At 53.3% G+C, this 16,224-nt stretch overlaps 1 protein-coding gene across 1 annotated transcript; it reads right to left on the bottom strand.

Moving 5' to 3' along the window:
* Positions 1 to 1,487: 1,487 nt before the first annotated feature.
* Positions 1,488 to 15,439, bottom strand: NOP53 (NOP53 ribosome biogenesis factor). The gene is made up of 13 exons (XM_077789137.1): positions 15,145 to 15,439; positions 14,016 to 14,080; positions 13,555 to 13,657; positions 12,975 to 13,183; positions 11,770 to 11,840; positions 10,364 to 10,459; positions 8,979 to 9,077; positions 7,183 to 7,347; positions 5,773 to 5,948; positions 4,681 to 4,747; positions 3,682 to 3,758; positions 1,599 to 1,655; positions 1,488 to 1,529 (listed from the first exon to the last, which is right to left on the bottom strand). Exons 1-13 carry the CDS (start codon positions 15,432 to 15,434, stop codon positions 1,523 to 1,525), a joined length of 1,482 nt encoding a protein of 493 aa, XP_077645263.1. The 5' UTR covers positions 15,435 to 15,439; the 3' UTR covers positions 1,488 to 1,522.
* Between the last annotated feature and the right edge of the window lie 785 nt (positions 15,440 to 16,224).

The following is a 16,224-nucleotide window of genomic DNA, read 5'->3' on the forward strand; positions in this document are numbered from 1 at the left end:
TTTGGGGTGTTTGTATTTATTTTAGCAAAATTTGGATTTATTTTAGTGAGATTTGTATTTATTTCAATGAAAACTGTATTTATTTTGGGGTGTTTGTATTTATTTTAGCAAAATTTGGATTTATTTTAGTGAGATTTGTATTTATTTCAATGAAAACTGTATTTATTTTGGGTGATTTGTATTTATTTTAACAAAATTTGGATTTATTTTAGTGAAATTTGTACTTAATTTAGTGAGATTTGTATTTAATTTAGTGGGATTTGTATTTATTTCAGTGAAATTTGTATTTAGTGAAATTTACATTTAATTTAGTGAGATTCGTATTTATTTCAATGAAATTTGTATTTATTTTGGGGTGTTTCTATTTATTTTAGTGAGATTTGTATTTATTTTAGTGATAATTTATTTATAGTATTTATTTATTTATTTGTATTTATTTTAGGAAGGTTTTGTTTATTTTAGAGATTTGTATTCAACTTGTTTTGGGGTGTATTTATTAAAAGGGGAGGTTTGTGATTGTTTTGGGGTGTTTATATTTATTTGAGAGAGATTTGCATTTAATTTAGGAATGTTTTTATTTGTTTTTATTTATTTTGGGGTGTATTTATTAAAAGGGGGATTTGTATTAATTTGGTCTGTTGGGGTTTATTTAAAGGAAATTTGGATTTATTTTAGTGAAAAAAATGGGGTCAAACCCCCCAAGATGGGCTCAGACCCCCCAAAATCAGCTCAACCCCCCCAAAATGGGCTCAGATCCCCCAAAATGAGCTCAGACCCCCCAAAATTGACTCAGACCCCCAAAAATGGAGTCAAGACACCCCAAAATGGGCTCAGAACCCCCAAATTGAGCTCAGAAGCCCCAAAATCATCTCAGACCCCCCAAAATGGGCTCAGAACTCCCAAAATCAGCTCAGACCCCCAAAATGGGCTCAGAACCCCCAAAAAAGGGTCAGAACCCCCAAAATGGGCTCAGACCCCCCCAAAATGAGATCAAACCCCCCCAGAATGGGCTCAGACCCCCCAAAATAAGATCAAACCCCCCAAAATGAGATCAAACCCCCCCAAAATGGGCTCAGACCCCCCCAAAATGAGATCAAACCCCCCAAAATGAGATCAAACCCCCCCAAAATGGGCTCAGACCCCCCCAAAATAAGATCAAACCCCCCAAAATGAGATCAAACCCCCCCAGAATGGGCTCAGACCCCCCAAAATAAGATCAAACCCCCCAAAATGAGATCAAACCCCCCAAAATGGGCTCAGACCCCCCAAAATGGGCTCAGACCCCCCCAAAATGAGATCAAACCCCCCAAAATGGGCTCAGACCCCCCAAAATGGGCCCAGACCCCCCAAAATGGGCTCAGACCCCCCAAAATGAGATCAACCCCCCCAAAATGAGACCAAACCCCCCCAAATCGGCTCCGACCCCCCGAAATCCCCTCCGTTGCCCCCTCCCCAGCCCAGAACTTCCCAAAAACGAGCCCCGGGCGCGGCGGCTCCACGCAGTTTATTTTGGGGTCCCCGCTCAGAGCCTGGAACAGAGAGGGGCAGGGCTCGGGGGGGTCCCCAGATCCGGGGTCCCCCCGCGCCCCCAGACTCACGTGATGGCGCGGAAGCTTCGCTTCTCCACCAGCTTCACCCGGAACCGGCGCCGGAACCTGCGGGCAGCGGGCAGCGGGCAGCGGGCAGCGGGCAGCGGGCAGCGGGCGCGCCCCGATTCGGGGTTCAGCCACTGATTGGGGTTCACCCGAACTTGGGGGTTCACCTGAACTTGGGGGTTCACCTGAACTTGGGGGTTCACCTGAACTTCGGGGTTCACCCACTGAATGGGGGTTCACCTGAACTTGGGGGTTCACCTGAACTTGGGGGTTCACCCACTGAATGGGGGTTCACCTGAACTTTGGGGTTCACCTGAACTTGGGGGTTCACCCACTGAATGGGGGTTCACCTGAACTTGGGGGTTCACCTGAACTTTGGGGTTCGCCCACTAAATGGGGGTTCCACCTGAATTTCGGGGTTCCACCTGAACTTTGGGGTTCACCTGAACTTCGGGGTTCACCCACTGAATGGGGGTTCACCTGAACTTGGGGGTTCACCTGAACTTCGGGGTTCACCCACTGAATGGGGGTTCACCCGAACTTGGGGGTTCGCCTGAACTTGGGGGTTCACCTGAACTTTGGGGGGTTTCACCTGAACTTTGGGGTTCACCTGAACTTTGGGGTTCGCCCACTATTTGGGGGTTCCACCTGAACTTGGGGGTTCACCTGAACTTTGGGGTTCACCTGAACTTTGGGGGGTTTCACCTGAACTTTGGGGTTCACCCACTATTTGGGGGTTCACCTGAATTTCGGGGTTCACCCACTATTTGGGGGTTCCACCTGAATTTTGGGGGTCTTCACCTGAATTTTGGGGGTTTCACCTGAATTTTGGGGGCCTTCACCTGAACTTCGGGGGGTTTCACCTGAACTTTGGGGGGTTTCACCTGAACCTTGGGGTTTTCACCCAAATTTTGGGGGTTTTCACCTGAATTTTGGGGGGTTTCACCTGAATTTTGCGGGTTCACCCACAATTTGGGGGTTCCACCTGAACTTCGGGGGGTTTCACCTGAACTTTGGGGGGTCTTCACCTGAATTTTGGGGGTCTTCACCTGAATTTTGGGGGTTTTCACCTGAACTTTGGGGGTTTTCACCTGAATTTTGGGGGGTTTCACCTGAATTTTGGGGGTTTTCACCTGAATTTTGGGGGTCTTCACCTAAATTTTGGGGGTTTTTAGGTGAATTTTGGGGGTTTCACCTGAATTTCGGGGGATTTCACCTGAATTTCAGGGTTTTACCCACAATTTGGGGGTTTCACCTGAATTTCGGGGGTTTTCACCTAAATTTTGGGGGGTTTCACCTGAATTTTGGGAGGTTTCACCTGAATTTTAGGGATTTTCACCTGAATTTTGGGGGTTTTCACCTGAATTTTGGGGCTTTTTAGGTGAATTTTGGGGTTTATCACGTGAATTTTGGGGTTTATCACGTGAATTTTGGGGTTTTCCCCCTGAATTTTGGGGTTTTACCCTGAATTTTGGGGGTTCTCCTTGAATTTTGGGTTTTTTTCCCGTGAATTTTGGGGATTTTTCCTGTGAATTTCGGGGTTATTCCCGTGAATTTTAGGGGTTTTCCCTGAATTTTGGGGTTTTTCCCCTGAATTCTGGGGTTTTCCCAGGAATTTTAGGGTTTTTCTCTGAATTTTGGGGGTTTTCCCCTGCATTTTAGGGGGGTTTCCCTGAATTTTGGCATTTCCCCCCCAAATTTTGGGGTTTTCCTCCTGAATTTTGGGGTTTCCTACTAACTTTGGGTTTTTTCCCCCCAAATTCAAGATTTCCCCTCAAATTTTGTTTTTCCCCCTGAATTTTGGGTTTCCCCCTGAATTTTGGGGTTTCCCCGGGAATTTTGGGGATTTCCCCCTGAATTTTGGCATTTCTCCCCCAAATTTTGGGGTTCTCCTCCTGAATTTTGGGGTTTCCTGCTAACTTTGGGTTTTTCCCCCCAAACTTTGGGTTTTTTCCCCCCAAATTCGAGATTTCCCCCCAAATTTTGGGTTTTTTCCCCTGAATTTTGGGTTTCCCCCCTGAATTTTGGGTTTCCCCCCCGAATTTTGGGTTTTTTCCCCCAAATTTTGGGTTTTCCCCCCACTCACTTGGCCCTCTCGCGGGGCTCGATCATGTTCCTCCTCTGGAGGCTCTTGAAGCGATCCCGGAGGACGCTGCCCTCGGGCTGCAAATTTGGGACGTTCCCAAAAATCCTTTTTAGGCTTTTCCCACTTTTTGGGACCTCAGGAACCTCCCCCCAAAATCCCACCCCCCCAAAAAAAAAACCCAAAACGATTTTGGGGTCTCAGCAGCCTCAGCCTCCCCCGGGGTCTCGTCCACGCGACAAAACCCCGGGACCCCAAATCCTTCACATTCCCAAATCTGGGAATTCTCACAGCGCAAGGATGGGTCTCATCACGGGCGGCTGCGACCCCAAAAATCCCTAAAAATTCCCCCAAAAATTACCCCAAAAATCCCTCAAAAAAGCCGCCCAGAATCCCCGAAAAAATCCTCCCAAAAATTCCCCCAAAAAAACAAAAATTCCCCCAAAAATCCCTCAAACCCTCCCTCAGAATTCCCGAAAAAATCGTCCCAAAAATCCCCCAAAAACCAAATAAAAATCCCCCTAAAAATTCCCCAAAAATCCTCCAAAAATCCCCACAAAAATCCCCCTAAAAAATCCCAAAAAAATCCCCGCAAAAAACCCCCCAAAAATCCTCAAAAATCCCCCCAAAATCCTCCAAAAAACCCAAAAAATTCCCCTAAAAATCCTCAAAATAGCTCCCCAAAATCCCCCCCAAAAAACCAAAAATCCCCCTAAAAATCCCCAAAAGGCCAAAAATCCCCCTAAAAATGCCTCAAAAAAACCATAAAAAAATCCTCCCAGAATCCCCCCAAAAATCCCCGAAAAGCCCAAAAAAATCCCCCCAAAAACCACAAAAATCCCCCTTAAAATCCCAAAAAAATCCCCCCCAAAAAACCAAAAAATCCCCCTAAAAATTCCTCAAAAAAAATCCCCCAGAATCCCCTCAAAAATCCCCAAAACTCAAAAATCCCCCCAAAATCCCCCCAAAACTCCCCGAGAAGTGGATTTCCGCAGCGCGCACCCGGAGGCGCCGCAGGGACTCGGCGAGTTCCTCGCTCAGCTGCACCTCGGGCCCGGCGTCCTCGTACCTGCAGAGCCCCAAAATCGGCACCTTCGGCCTCAAAATGGGGGGGATCATCCCAAAACCATCCCAAAATCCTCTCCCCAAAATCCTCTCCCCAAATCCTCTCCCCAAAATCCCCATTCCTCCCTCCCCAAATCCCATTTTCCTCCCCCAAAATCCCCATTTTTTCCCACCCCAAATCCCATTTCCCCCCCAAATTCCCATTTTTTCCCACCCCAATCCCCATTTCCCTCCCCACACTCCCATATTCTCATCCAAATCCTCCTCTCCCCCCAAATCCCATTTTTCCCTCCCCACACCCCAAAATCCCCATTTTTCTCCCCTCAGTCCCCAAAATCCCCATTTTTCCCCCCCCAAATCCTCATTTTTTCCCCCAAAATCCCCGTTTTTTCCCCCCAAATCCCCATTTTTCCCTCCCCAACCCCCAAAATCCCAGTTTTTTCCCCACAAAATCCCCATTATTTCCCCCCAAATCCCCATTTCTTTTCCCTCAAATCCCCATTCCCCCCCCACACCCCAAAATCCCCGTTTTCCCCCCAAATCCCTGTTTTTCCCCCCAAATCCCCATTTTTTCCCCCCAAATCCCCGTTTTTTCCCCCAAAATCCCCGTTTTTCCCCCCAAAATCCCCATTTTTCCCCCCAAAATCCCCATTTTTCCCCCCAAATCCCCATTTTTCCCCCCAAATTTCCATTTTTCCCCCCAAATCCCCATTTTTCCCCCCAAATCCCCATTTTTCCCCCCAAATCCCCATTTTCCCCCCCAGATCCCCATTTTTTCCCCCAGATCCCTGTTTTTCCCCAAAATCCCCATTTTTCCCCCCAAATCCCCGTTTTCCCCCCCCCCCAGATCCCCATTTTTCCCCAAAATCCCCGTTTTTCCCCCCAAATCCCCATTTTTCCCCCCAAATCCCCGTTTCCCCCCCCCCCCAGATCCCCATTTTTCCCCCCAAAATCCCCATATTTCCCCCCAAATCCCCGTTTTTCCCCAAAATCCCCGTTTTTTCCCCCAAAATCCCCGTTTTTCCCCACCGGAGCGGTCCCAGCCGTTTGGGGGCCGTTTCCCGCAGGCGCCGCTGCCGCTCCCGCAGCCGCCGGCGCCGCTGCAGCTCCGCGTCCCGCAGGCGCAGCGCCCGGCGCAGCGCGCGCAGCCGGAACAGCCCCTGGCGCCGCTGCAGCGCCAGCCGGGCACGGGCACGGGCACCGGCCTGGGAAAATCCCAAAAATCCATCATTGATCCCATAAATCCATCATTGATCCATCCCTGATCCCATAAATCCATCATTGATCCCATAAATCCATCATTGATCCATCCCTGATCCCATAAATCAATCATTGATCCCATAAATCCATCAAGGATCCCATAAATCCATCAAGAATCTCATAAATGCATCATTGATCCCACAAACCCAGCCCTGATCCCATAAATCCATCCCCAGTCCCGTCCCTGAGGCGCAGCCGGAACAGCCCCTGGCGCCGCTGCAGCGCCAGCCGGGCACGGGCACGGGCACCGGCCTGGGAAAAACCCAAAATTCCATCATTGATCCATCATTGATCCATCATTGATCCCAAAAATCCCTCATTGATCCATCCCTGATCCCATAAATCCATCATTGATCCCATAAATCCATCCCCAGTCCCGTCCCGCAGGCGCAGCCGGAACAGCCCCTGGCGCCGCTGCAGCGCCAGCCGGGCACGGGCACGGGCACCGGCCTGGCAGAGATCCCAAAAATCCATCATTGATCCATCATTGATCCATCATTGATCCCATAAATCCATTATTGATCCCATAAATCCATCATTGATCCATCATTGATCCCAAAAATCCATCAGGGGTCCCATAAATCCATCCCTGATCCCATAAATCAATCATTGATCCCATAAATCCATCAGGGGTCCTATAAATCTATCCCTGATCCCACAAACCCATCCACGATCCCATAAATGCATTGTTGATCCCATAGATTCATCATGGAAGCCATAAATCCATCATTGATCCCATAAATCCACCAGAGATCCCATAAATCCATCCCTGATCCCATAAATGCATCAGGGATCCCACAAACCCAGCCCTGATCCCATAAATCCTTCAGGAATCCCATAAATCCATCCCTGATCCCATAAATCCATCATTGATCCCATAAATCCATCCCTGATCCCATAAATCTATCCCTGATCCCATAAATCCATCCCTGATCCCATAAATCCATCCCTGATCCCATAAATCCATCCCTGATCCCATAAATCTATCCCTGATCCCATAAATGCATCAGGGATCCCATAAATGCGTCAGGGATCCCATAAATCATCCCTGATCCCATAAATCAATCATTGATCCCATAAATCCATCCCTGATCCCATAAATCAATCATTGATCCCATAAATCCATCCCTGATCCCGACCCCAATCCCTTCAATCCCGCCCCCAATCCCAATTTTTCACCTTCTCCCTCTGCTCCTTCTCCCGGCGCCGCTGTTTTTCCGTTTTCCGGCCGGGCTGTTCCCGTTTTCGGGGCGGGTTCTGCTCCTCCTCCCGATCTTCATCCCGCTCCTCCTCCTCCTCCTCCTCCTCCAGCAGCCCCTGCAGCTGCTCCCGCAGCACGGCCTCCTGCGGGACCCCAATTCCGAGCTCAGACCCCAAATTCCGAGCTCAGACCCCAATTCCGAGCTCAGACCCCAAATTACAGAGCTCAGACCCCAAATTCCGAGCTCAGACCCCAATTCCGAGCTCAGATCCCAAATTCCGAGCTCAGACCCCAAATTCCGAGCTCAGACCCCAAATTCCAAGCTCAGACCCCAAATTCCGAGCTCAGACCCCAAATTCCGAGCTCAGATCCCAAATTCCAAGCTCAGATCCCAAATTCCGAGCTCAGAACCCAAATCCGGGGCTCAGACCCCAAATTCCGAGCTCAGACCCCAAATTCCGAGCTCAGACCCCAAATTCCGAGCTCAGACCCCAAATTCCAGAGCTCAGACCCCAAATTCCGAGCTCAGACCCCAAATTCCGAGCTCAGACCCCAAATTCCAAGCTCAGATCCCAAATCCGGGGCTCAGACCCCAAATTCCAGAGCTCAGACCCCAAATCCGGGGCTCAGACCCCAAATTCCGAGCTCAGACCCCAAATTCCGAGCTCAGACCCCAAATTCCGAGCTCAGACCCCAAATTCCAAGCTCAGATCCCAAATCCGGGGCTCAGACCCCAAATTCCAGAGCTCAGACCCCAAATCCGGGGCTCAGACCCCAAATTCCAGAGCTCAGACCCCAAATTCCAGAGCTCAGACCCCAAATCCGGGGCTCAGACCCCAAATTCCGAGCTCAGATCCCAAGTTCCGAGCTCAGATCCCAAATTCCAGAGCTCAGACCCCAAATTCCAGAGCTCAGATCCCAAATCCGGGGCTCAGACCCCAAATTCCAGAGCTCAGACCCCAAATCCGGGGCTCAGACCCCAAATTCCAGAGCTCAGACCCCAATTCCGAGCTCAGACCCCAAATTTGGGATTCCAGACCCCAAATCCCAGGCCCAGACCCCAAAATTGGGATCCCAGTCCCCAAATCCCAGGCCCAGACCCCAAATTTGGGATTCCAGACCCCAAATCCCAGGCCCAGACCCCAAATTTGGGATTCCAGACCCCAAATCCCAGGCCCAGACCCCAAATTTGGGATCTCAGACCCCAAATCCCAGGCCCAGACCCCAAATTGGGATTCCAGACCCCAAATCCCAAGCCCAGACCCCAAAATTGGGATTCCAGAGCCCAAATCCCAGGCCCAGACCCCAAATTTGGGATTCCAGACCCCAAATCCCAGGCCCAGACCCCAAATTTGGGATTCCAGACCCCAAATCCCAAGCCCAGAGCCCAAAATTGGGATTCCAGACCCCAAATCCCAAGCCCAGAGCCCAAAATTGGGATTCCAGACCCCAAATCCCAGGCGCACACCCCAAATTTGGGATCCCAGTCCCCAAATCCCAGGCTCAGACTCCAAAATTGGGATTCCAGACCCCAAATCCCAGGCGCACACCCCAAATTTGGGATCCCAGTCCCCAAATCCCAGGCTCAGACTCCAAAATTGGGATCCCAGTCCCCAAATCCCAGGCGCAGAGCCCAAATTTGGGATTCCAGACCCCAAATCCCAGGCCCACACCCCAAATTTGGGATTCCAGACCCCAAATCCCAGGCCCAGACCCCAAATTTGGGATTCCAGAGCCCAAATCCCAGGCCCACACCCCAAATTTGGGGCCCCACCTGCGAGGGCGGCTCCTCGGTGACCTTCAGCCTCCTCTCCACCTTCTCCTCCTCCCTCCTCCTCCTCGTCTCCACCTCCAGCGCCCGCAGCAGCAGCTCCTGCCAAAGGGGAACCGTCACCCCAAAAAACACCAAAAACACCCCAAAACTACACCAAAAACACCCCAAAACTACGTCAAAAACCACCCCAAAATCTACAACAAAACTACTCCAAAAACCACCCCAAAAACTACAGCAAAACTACACCAAACGTACCTAAAAACCACCCCAAAAGCACCCCAAAAACTGCCCAAAAAACTCCCCAAAACCTACAACAAAACTACCCAAAAACCACCCCAGAAACTGCACCAAAATTATCCCAAAAGTCCTTGAAAACTACACCAAAACCATCTTAAAATCACCCAAAAGCCACCCCAAAACTACCTCGAAAACGACACCAAAACTACCCCAAAATCCCCCAAAAATCACCCCAAAACCTACAGGAAAATGACCACAAAATCACCCAAAAACCACCCCAAAACGACCCCAAAATCACCCAAAATTACCCCAAAAGCACTCCAAAAAACCTCCCCAAGCCCCCCAAAATCCCTCATAGACCCCAAAGTCCCCACAAAACCCCCCCCTGAACCCCCAAAACCCCTCATAGTCCCCCAAAAACCCCTCACAGACCCCCAAAAACCCATCATGACCCCCAAAAACCCATCATGACCCCCAAAAACCCCTCACAGACCCCCAAAAATCCCTCATAGCCCCCCAAAATCCCTCACAGACCCCAAAAAATCCCTCACAGACCCCCAAAAGTCCCTCACAGAGCCCCCAAAATCCCTCATAGGCCCCCAAAAATCCCTCACAGAGCCCCCAAAATCCCTCATAGCCCCAAAAAATCCCTCACAGCCCCCCAAAAACCCCTCACAGACCCCCAAAAACCCATCATGACCCCCAAAAACCCATCATGACCCCCAAAAATCCCTCACAGACCCCCAAAATCCCTCATAGGCCCCCAAAAATCCCTCACAACCCCCATAACTCCCCCAAAAACCCCTCCTGACCCCCCAAAACCCCTCCAGACCCCTCAGAACCCCTCATGCCCCCCAAATCGCTCCAGAGCCCCCCAAAACCCCTCCTGACCCCCCAAAAACCCCTCACAGACCCCCAAAAATCCCTCAAAGCCCCCAAAAACCCCTCACAGCCCCCCATAACTCCCCCAAAACCCCTCACAGCCCCCCAAAAACCCCTCACAGCCCCCCATAACTCCCCCAAAACCCCTCACAGCCCCCCAAAAACCCCTCACAGCCCCCCATAACTCCCCCCAAAGCCCCTCCTAGCCCCCCAAAACCCCTCCAGCCCCCCCAAAACCCCTCACAGCCCCCCCAAGCCCCCCAAACCTGGTGGTCCTGGAAGGGGGGGTTGTAGGAGCCCCCCTGGCCGATGACCTCCACGGGGGGGAGGGGCGAGGGCTTGGCCTGGAGCCGGGGGGGGCGCTGGGAACGGGGGGACACCCCAAAATCAGAGCCCGGCCCGGGGGGCAGAGGGGACCGGGGCTCCCAGCGGGATTTGGGGGGTCCCAGGGGGATTTGGGGGGAGGCAGAGGGGATTTGGGGGGTCCCAGCGGGATTTGGGGGGTCCCAGGGGGATTTGGGGGGGGTTCAGAGGGGGTTTGGGGGGGTCCCAGCGGGATTTGGGGGGGTTAAGAGGGGATTTGGGGGGGTCCCAGCGGGATTTGGGGGGTCCCAGGGGGATTTTGGGGGGGGTCAGAGGAGATTTGGGGGCTCCCAGGGGGATTTTGGGGGAATCCCAGGGGGATTTGGGGGGGGTTCAGAGGGGGTTTGGGGGGTCCCAGCAGGATTTGGGGGAATCCCAGGGGGATTTTGGGGGGGGTCAGAGGAGATTTGGGGGCTCCCAGGGGGATTTTGGGGGAATCCCAGGGGGATTTTGGGGGGGGTCAGAGGAGATTTAGGGGGTCCCAGGGGGATTTTGGGGGAATCCCAGGGGGATTTTGGGGGGGGGCAGAGGGGATTTGGAGGATCCCAGAAAGATTTTGGGGGTCCCAGGGGGATTTGTGGGGGGTTCACAGGGGGTTTGGGGGTCCCAGGGGGATTTTGGGGGGGTCAGAGGGGATTTGGGGGGTCCCAGGGGTGTTTTTGGGGCCCCAGAGGTGTTTTTGGGGTCCCAGAGGTGGTTTTGGGGTGTTTTGGGGTATTCTTGGGGTCCCAAGTGTATTTTTGCGGTCCCAGGGTTGGTATTGGGGTCCCAGGGCCGTTTTGGAATGTTTTTGGGAGTCCCAGGGCCGTTCTGGGTTATTTTTGGGGTGTTTGGGGCTATTTTTGGGGTCCCAGGGCCGTTTTGGGGTGTTTTGGGGGTCCCAGGGCCATTCTGGGTTATTTTTGGGGTGTTTGGGGCTATTTTTGGGGTCCCAGGGGTGTTTTGGGGGTCCCAGGGCCATTCTGGGGTGTTTTTGGGATGTTTTGGGCTATTTTTGGGGTCCCAGAGGTGTTTTGGGGTGTTTTTGGGGTCCCAGGGCCGTTCTGGGTTATTTTGGGGTGTTTTGGGCTATTTTTGGTGTCCCAGGGCCGTTCTGGGGTGTTTTGGGGTGTTTTTGGGGTCCCAGGGCCGTTCTGGGGTGTTTTTGGCGTGTTTTGGGGTGTTTTTGGGGTCCCAGGGCCGTTCTGGGGTGTTTTTGGGGTGTTTTGGGGTGTTTTTGGGGTCCCAGGGCCGTTCTGGGGTGTTTTTGGGGTGTTTTTGGGGTCCCAGGGCCGTTCTGGGGTGTTTTTGGCGTGTTTTGGGGTCCCACCTGCACCCTGAGCCTCTTGGTCTGCTGCAGGTACCAGGGGTCCTGCCCGGCCAGGGGCGCGTCCAGCGGGTCTGGGGGGGCACGGGGAGCTCAGCGAGGGGTCCCCAAAACCCCCCCAGCCCCAATTCCGACCCCCAACCCCAAATCACCCCCAAAAAAATCACCCTCAGGACCCCCAACTCCCCCAAATTTTAACAAAACCGCTAAAAATTATCCCCAGAACCCCAAAAATCCCCCCCAAGTTTTAACAACTCCCCAAAAATTGCACCCCCAACCCCAAATCCCCCCAAATTTTAACAAGCCCCCCTAAAATCCCACCCAAACCCCCCAAATTTCCCCAAGCCCCCCAAAATTCCACCCAAACCCCCCCAAGTTTTACCAAGATTCCCCAAACCCCCCCAAATTTTAACAATCCCCCCAAAAATCCCACCCAAATCCCCCAAATTGTAACAAACCTTCCCAAAACTACCGAAAATCCCCCCCAACCCCCACAAATTGCCAAGCCCCCCCAAATTTCCCCCCAAACCCCCCAAATTTTACCTAACCCCCCCAAACCCCCCAAATTTCCCCAAGCCCCCCCAAATTTCCCCAAAATCCCCCTAAACCCCCCAAATTTCCCCAAAATTCCCCCAGATTTCCCAAAAAGCCCCCCCAACCCCCCCGAATTTCTTCAAAAAGCCCCCCCAAACCCCCCAAATTTCCCCAAAAGCTCCCCAAAATCCCACCCAAACCCCCCCAAATTTTACCAAACCCCCCCAGAATCCCACCCAATCCCCCCAAAATTTCCCCAAAATATCCCCTAAACCCCCCAAATTTCCCCAAAATCCCCCTAAACGCCCCAAATTTCCCCCAAATGCCCCCCAAACTTCCCCGAAATCCCACCCAAACCCCCCCAAATTTTACCAAACCCCCCAAAATCCCACCCAAACCCCCCCAAATTTTCCCAAGCCCCCACAAATCCCCCCCAAATTTCCCCAAAATCCCCCCCAAACTTCCCTGAAATCCCACCCAAACCCCCCCAAATTTTACCAAGCCCCCACAAATCCCCCCCAATCCCCCCAAATTTCCCCAAAATCCCCCCCAAACCCCTCAAACTTCCCCGAAATCCCACCCAAACCCCCCCAAATTTTCCCAAACCCCCCAAAATCCCACCCAATCCCCCCAAATTTCCCCAGACCCCCCCAGCCCCCCCGAGCCCCTCTCACTGTGCTCCCCCCAGATGTCGTAGAAGGGGCGCTGGGGGTCGGAGCGGCCGAGCTCGGGCGGTTTTTGGGGGGTCCCGCCGCCCCCCCGGGCCAGCCGGGCCCGCAGGCGCCGCTCCGCCCGCGGGAACTCCCCAATTTCCGCTTTTTTCTCCCAAAACTGCCGCCGGCGCCGCTCCTTCCGCCCGTTGGGGGTCTGGTAGGCACAGATGCTGCGGGACCCCCAAAATCAGCCCAAAATCAGCCCCAAATACCCCAAAAATGAGTCCAAATTCACCCAAAAATTACTCCCAAATCCCCCCAAAAATTAACCCAAATCCACCCAAAAATGAGCCCCAAATCTCCCCAAAATAGGACCCCAAAAATGGGAACCCAAAAATGGGAACCCAGAACTTGGGGAAGTGGAATCCTGAGAGGATTCCAGGGGATCCCAGGGGAATTTTGGGGATGCCACGGGGATTTTGGGAGGTCCCTGAGAGGATTTTTGGGGGATCCTGGAGGAGTTTGGGGGTCCCTGAGGGGAATTTGGGGACAAATTACCCAAAATCCCGATTTTTGAGCTCCAGTTTTTGTGGGGACTCACTTTTTGGGGGGCGGCACCTTGGAGAGTGGCTGCAGCACCAGGTCCACGTGCAGGGGCTTCTGGGGGGGCTTCTTGGGGGGCTTCTTCTTCTTCAGGGGCTGGCCTGGGGGGTCAGGGGCACCCCAAAACCCTCAGGGGGGATCCCCCAAAAATGAGCCCCAAATCCTCCCAGAAATTACCCCAAATCCTCCCAAAAATAATCACAAAATCCTCCCAAAATTACCCCCAAATCTTCCCAAAAATGATCCCCAAATCCCCCAAATCCTCCCAAAAATGATCCTCAAATCCTCCCAAAAATGATCCCAAATCCTCCCAAAAATAACCCCAAATCCTCCCAAAAATAACCCCAAATCACCCCAAAAATGATCCCAAAATCCTCCCAAAAATGATCCCAAATCCTCCCAAAACCCGGGGGGGTCAGGGGCACCTCGGGGAGGGGGATTTTGGGGTGAAATCCTCACTTTTGGGGGCGCTGCCGGTGTCCAGGAAGAAAAGGTCCTCGTTGGGCTGCTCGGAGATCAGGCCCCTGCAAGGGACCCCAAAAATCCAGAGATTTACCCCAAAATTGGGGCGTCGCCCCCAAAATTGGGGAGTCAACCCTAAACCTGGAGAACCACCCCAAAAACTGAAGATTACCCTAAAATTTGAGATCCTGCTAAAATGAGAGATTCAATCAAAAATTACAAATCACCCTAAAATTAAAGATCCCTCCCTAAACCCCCTCTGGGACCCCCTAAAAACCCCTCAGACCCCCCCAAAACCACACTGACACCCCCAAATCCCCTCAGGACCCTCAAAATCTCACTGAGATCCCCCCAAATCCCCTCAGGACCCTCAAAATCCCCTCAAGACCCACCAAAATCCCACTGAGACCCCCCCAAACCCCTCAGGATTCCCCAAAACCCCTCAGGATTCCCCAAAGCCCCTCAGGACCCACCAAAACCCCTCAGGACCCCTCAGAACCCCCCAAAATCCCACTGAGATCCCCCCAAAGCCCCTCAGGACCCACCAAAACCCCTCAGGACCCCCCAAAACCCCTCAGGACCCCTCAGAACCCCCCAAAATCCCACTGAGACCCCCCCAAATCCCCTCAGAACCCCCAAAATCCCACTGAGACCCCCCCAAATCCCCTCAGGACCCCCCTCAGGACCCCTCAGAACCCTCCAAAATCCCACTGAGATCCCCCCAAAACCCCTCAGGACCCCCCAAAGCCCCTCAAGACCCACCAAAATCCCACTGAGACCCCCCCCAAACCCCTCAGGACCCCCCAAAACCCCTCAGGACCCCCCAAAACCCCTCAGGACCTCCTCAAAGCCCTTCAGGACCCCCCAAAGCCCCTCAGGACCCCTCAGAACCCCCCAAAATCCCACTGAGACCCCCCCAAAACCCCTTTAGAACCCCCCAGATCCCTTCAGGACCCCCCAGATCCCCTCAGGACTCCCCAAAATCCTTTCAGGACCCCCCAGATCCCCTCAGGACTCCCCAAAACCCCTCAGGACCCCCCAGATCCCCTCAGGACCCCCCAGATCCCCTCAGGACCCCCCAGATCCGCTCAGGACGCCCCAGCTCCCCTCAGGACGCCCCGCTCACCCCGCCGCCCGCTCCTGCAGCCCCACATCCTCCAGGAAATCGCCGATTTCGCGGCCCAGCCGCGCCTCGGGGCCGCTCCAGCGCTTCCAGCCCTTCTTGCGGTTGCGGGGCCCGCGGCAGCGGCGCCGGGAGGCGGCGGCGGGGCCGGCGCGGCCCGCGGGGTTGAAGGCGAGGAACTCCTCGGCCGCCGCCATTTCGTGAGGGAGCGGCGGGAAGGAACCGGAAACGCCCTGAAGCAACTTCCGGCCGCCGCGGCGGCAAAAAGGGCGGGAAGAGCTGGGGGCCGCCATCTTAAGGAAGGGAGTGACGCGGTGGCGCCGCCATGTTTGGGAAGGGCGCGGGGGTGGAGATTTGCGCAAAAAGCGGGTTTGAAACGCGTTAAAAACACGCCCAGGATTCCTGAACCTCCCAGACTTGCCACGAGTCCTCTCGGGTGTGCCCCAAGCCCCGCAAAACCATCCCCGAGCGCCGCGGGGAGGAAGGGCCGTGGGCAACGTGGTCGCCATCTTTAGGAAGGGCGGGAATCTTTCCGTGGCCGTCTTGGGAAGGACTGGAAAAGCCTGGCGCCCTCACGGGAAACACCGGAAGTTCTCCTGTCGCCATCTTTGAAATGGGCGGAAAAGTTGCGTCGCCGTTTGGGCAAGGGCCTGACGCCATCTTGGGGAGGTCAAGGCCCATCAGCAGCTGAGGGGGGATGACCCCAAATCCCCCCAAAAATGAGCCCAAAATACCCCCAAAAAAGAGTCCAAAATCCCCTCAAAATCAGCACAAAATTCCCCTAAAAATAATCACAGAGTCTCCCCAAAATGATCCCCAAACCCCCCAAAAATGAGCCCCGAAACCCCCCCAAGACCGAGCCCAAATCCCCCCACAATGAGCACAAAATCCCCCAAAAATGATCCCCAAATCCCCCCAAATGAGCCCAAAATCCCCTCAAAAATAATCCCCGAATCACCCCAAAATGAGCACAAAATCCCCCCAAAATGAGCACAAAATCCCCCCAAAATGAGCCCAAAATTCCTCCAAAAATAATCCCCGAATCTCCCCAAAATGATCCCCAAATCCACAGAAATAAGCCCC

The sequence above is a fragment of the Lonchura striata genome, chromosome 31 (assembly GCF_046129695.1).
Source record: "Lonchura striata isolate bLonStr1 chromosome 31, bLonStr1.mat, whole genome shotgun sequence".
In the NCBI taxonomy this organism is placed as follows: domain Eukaryota; kingdom Metazoa; phylum Chordata; class Aves; order Passeriformes; family Estrildidae; genus Lonchura; species Lonchura striata.

Coding starts and splice junctions, on each gene's coding strand:
- NOP53 (XM_077789137.1), bottom strand. CDS start 15,434: ATGGCGGCCCCCAGCTCTTCCCGCCCTTTTTGCCGCCGCGGCGGCCGG. Junction 14,081..15,144: donor CTGCAGGAGCGGGCGGCGGG/GTGAGCGGGGCG, acceptor GGTCCCTTGCAG/GGGCCTGATCTCCGAGCAGC. Junction 4,748..5,772: donor AAACGGCTGGGACCGCTCCG/GTGGGGAAAAAC, acceptor GGGGCTCTGCAG/GTACGAGGACGCCGGGCCCG.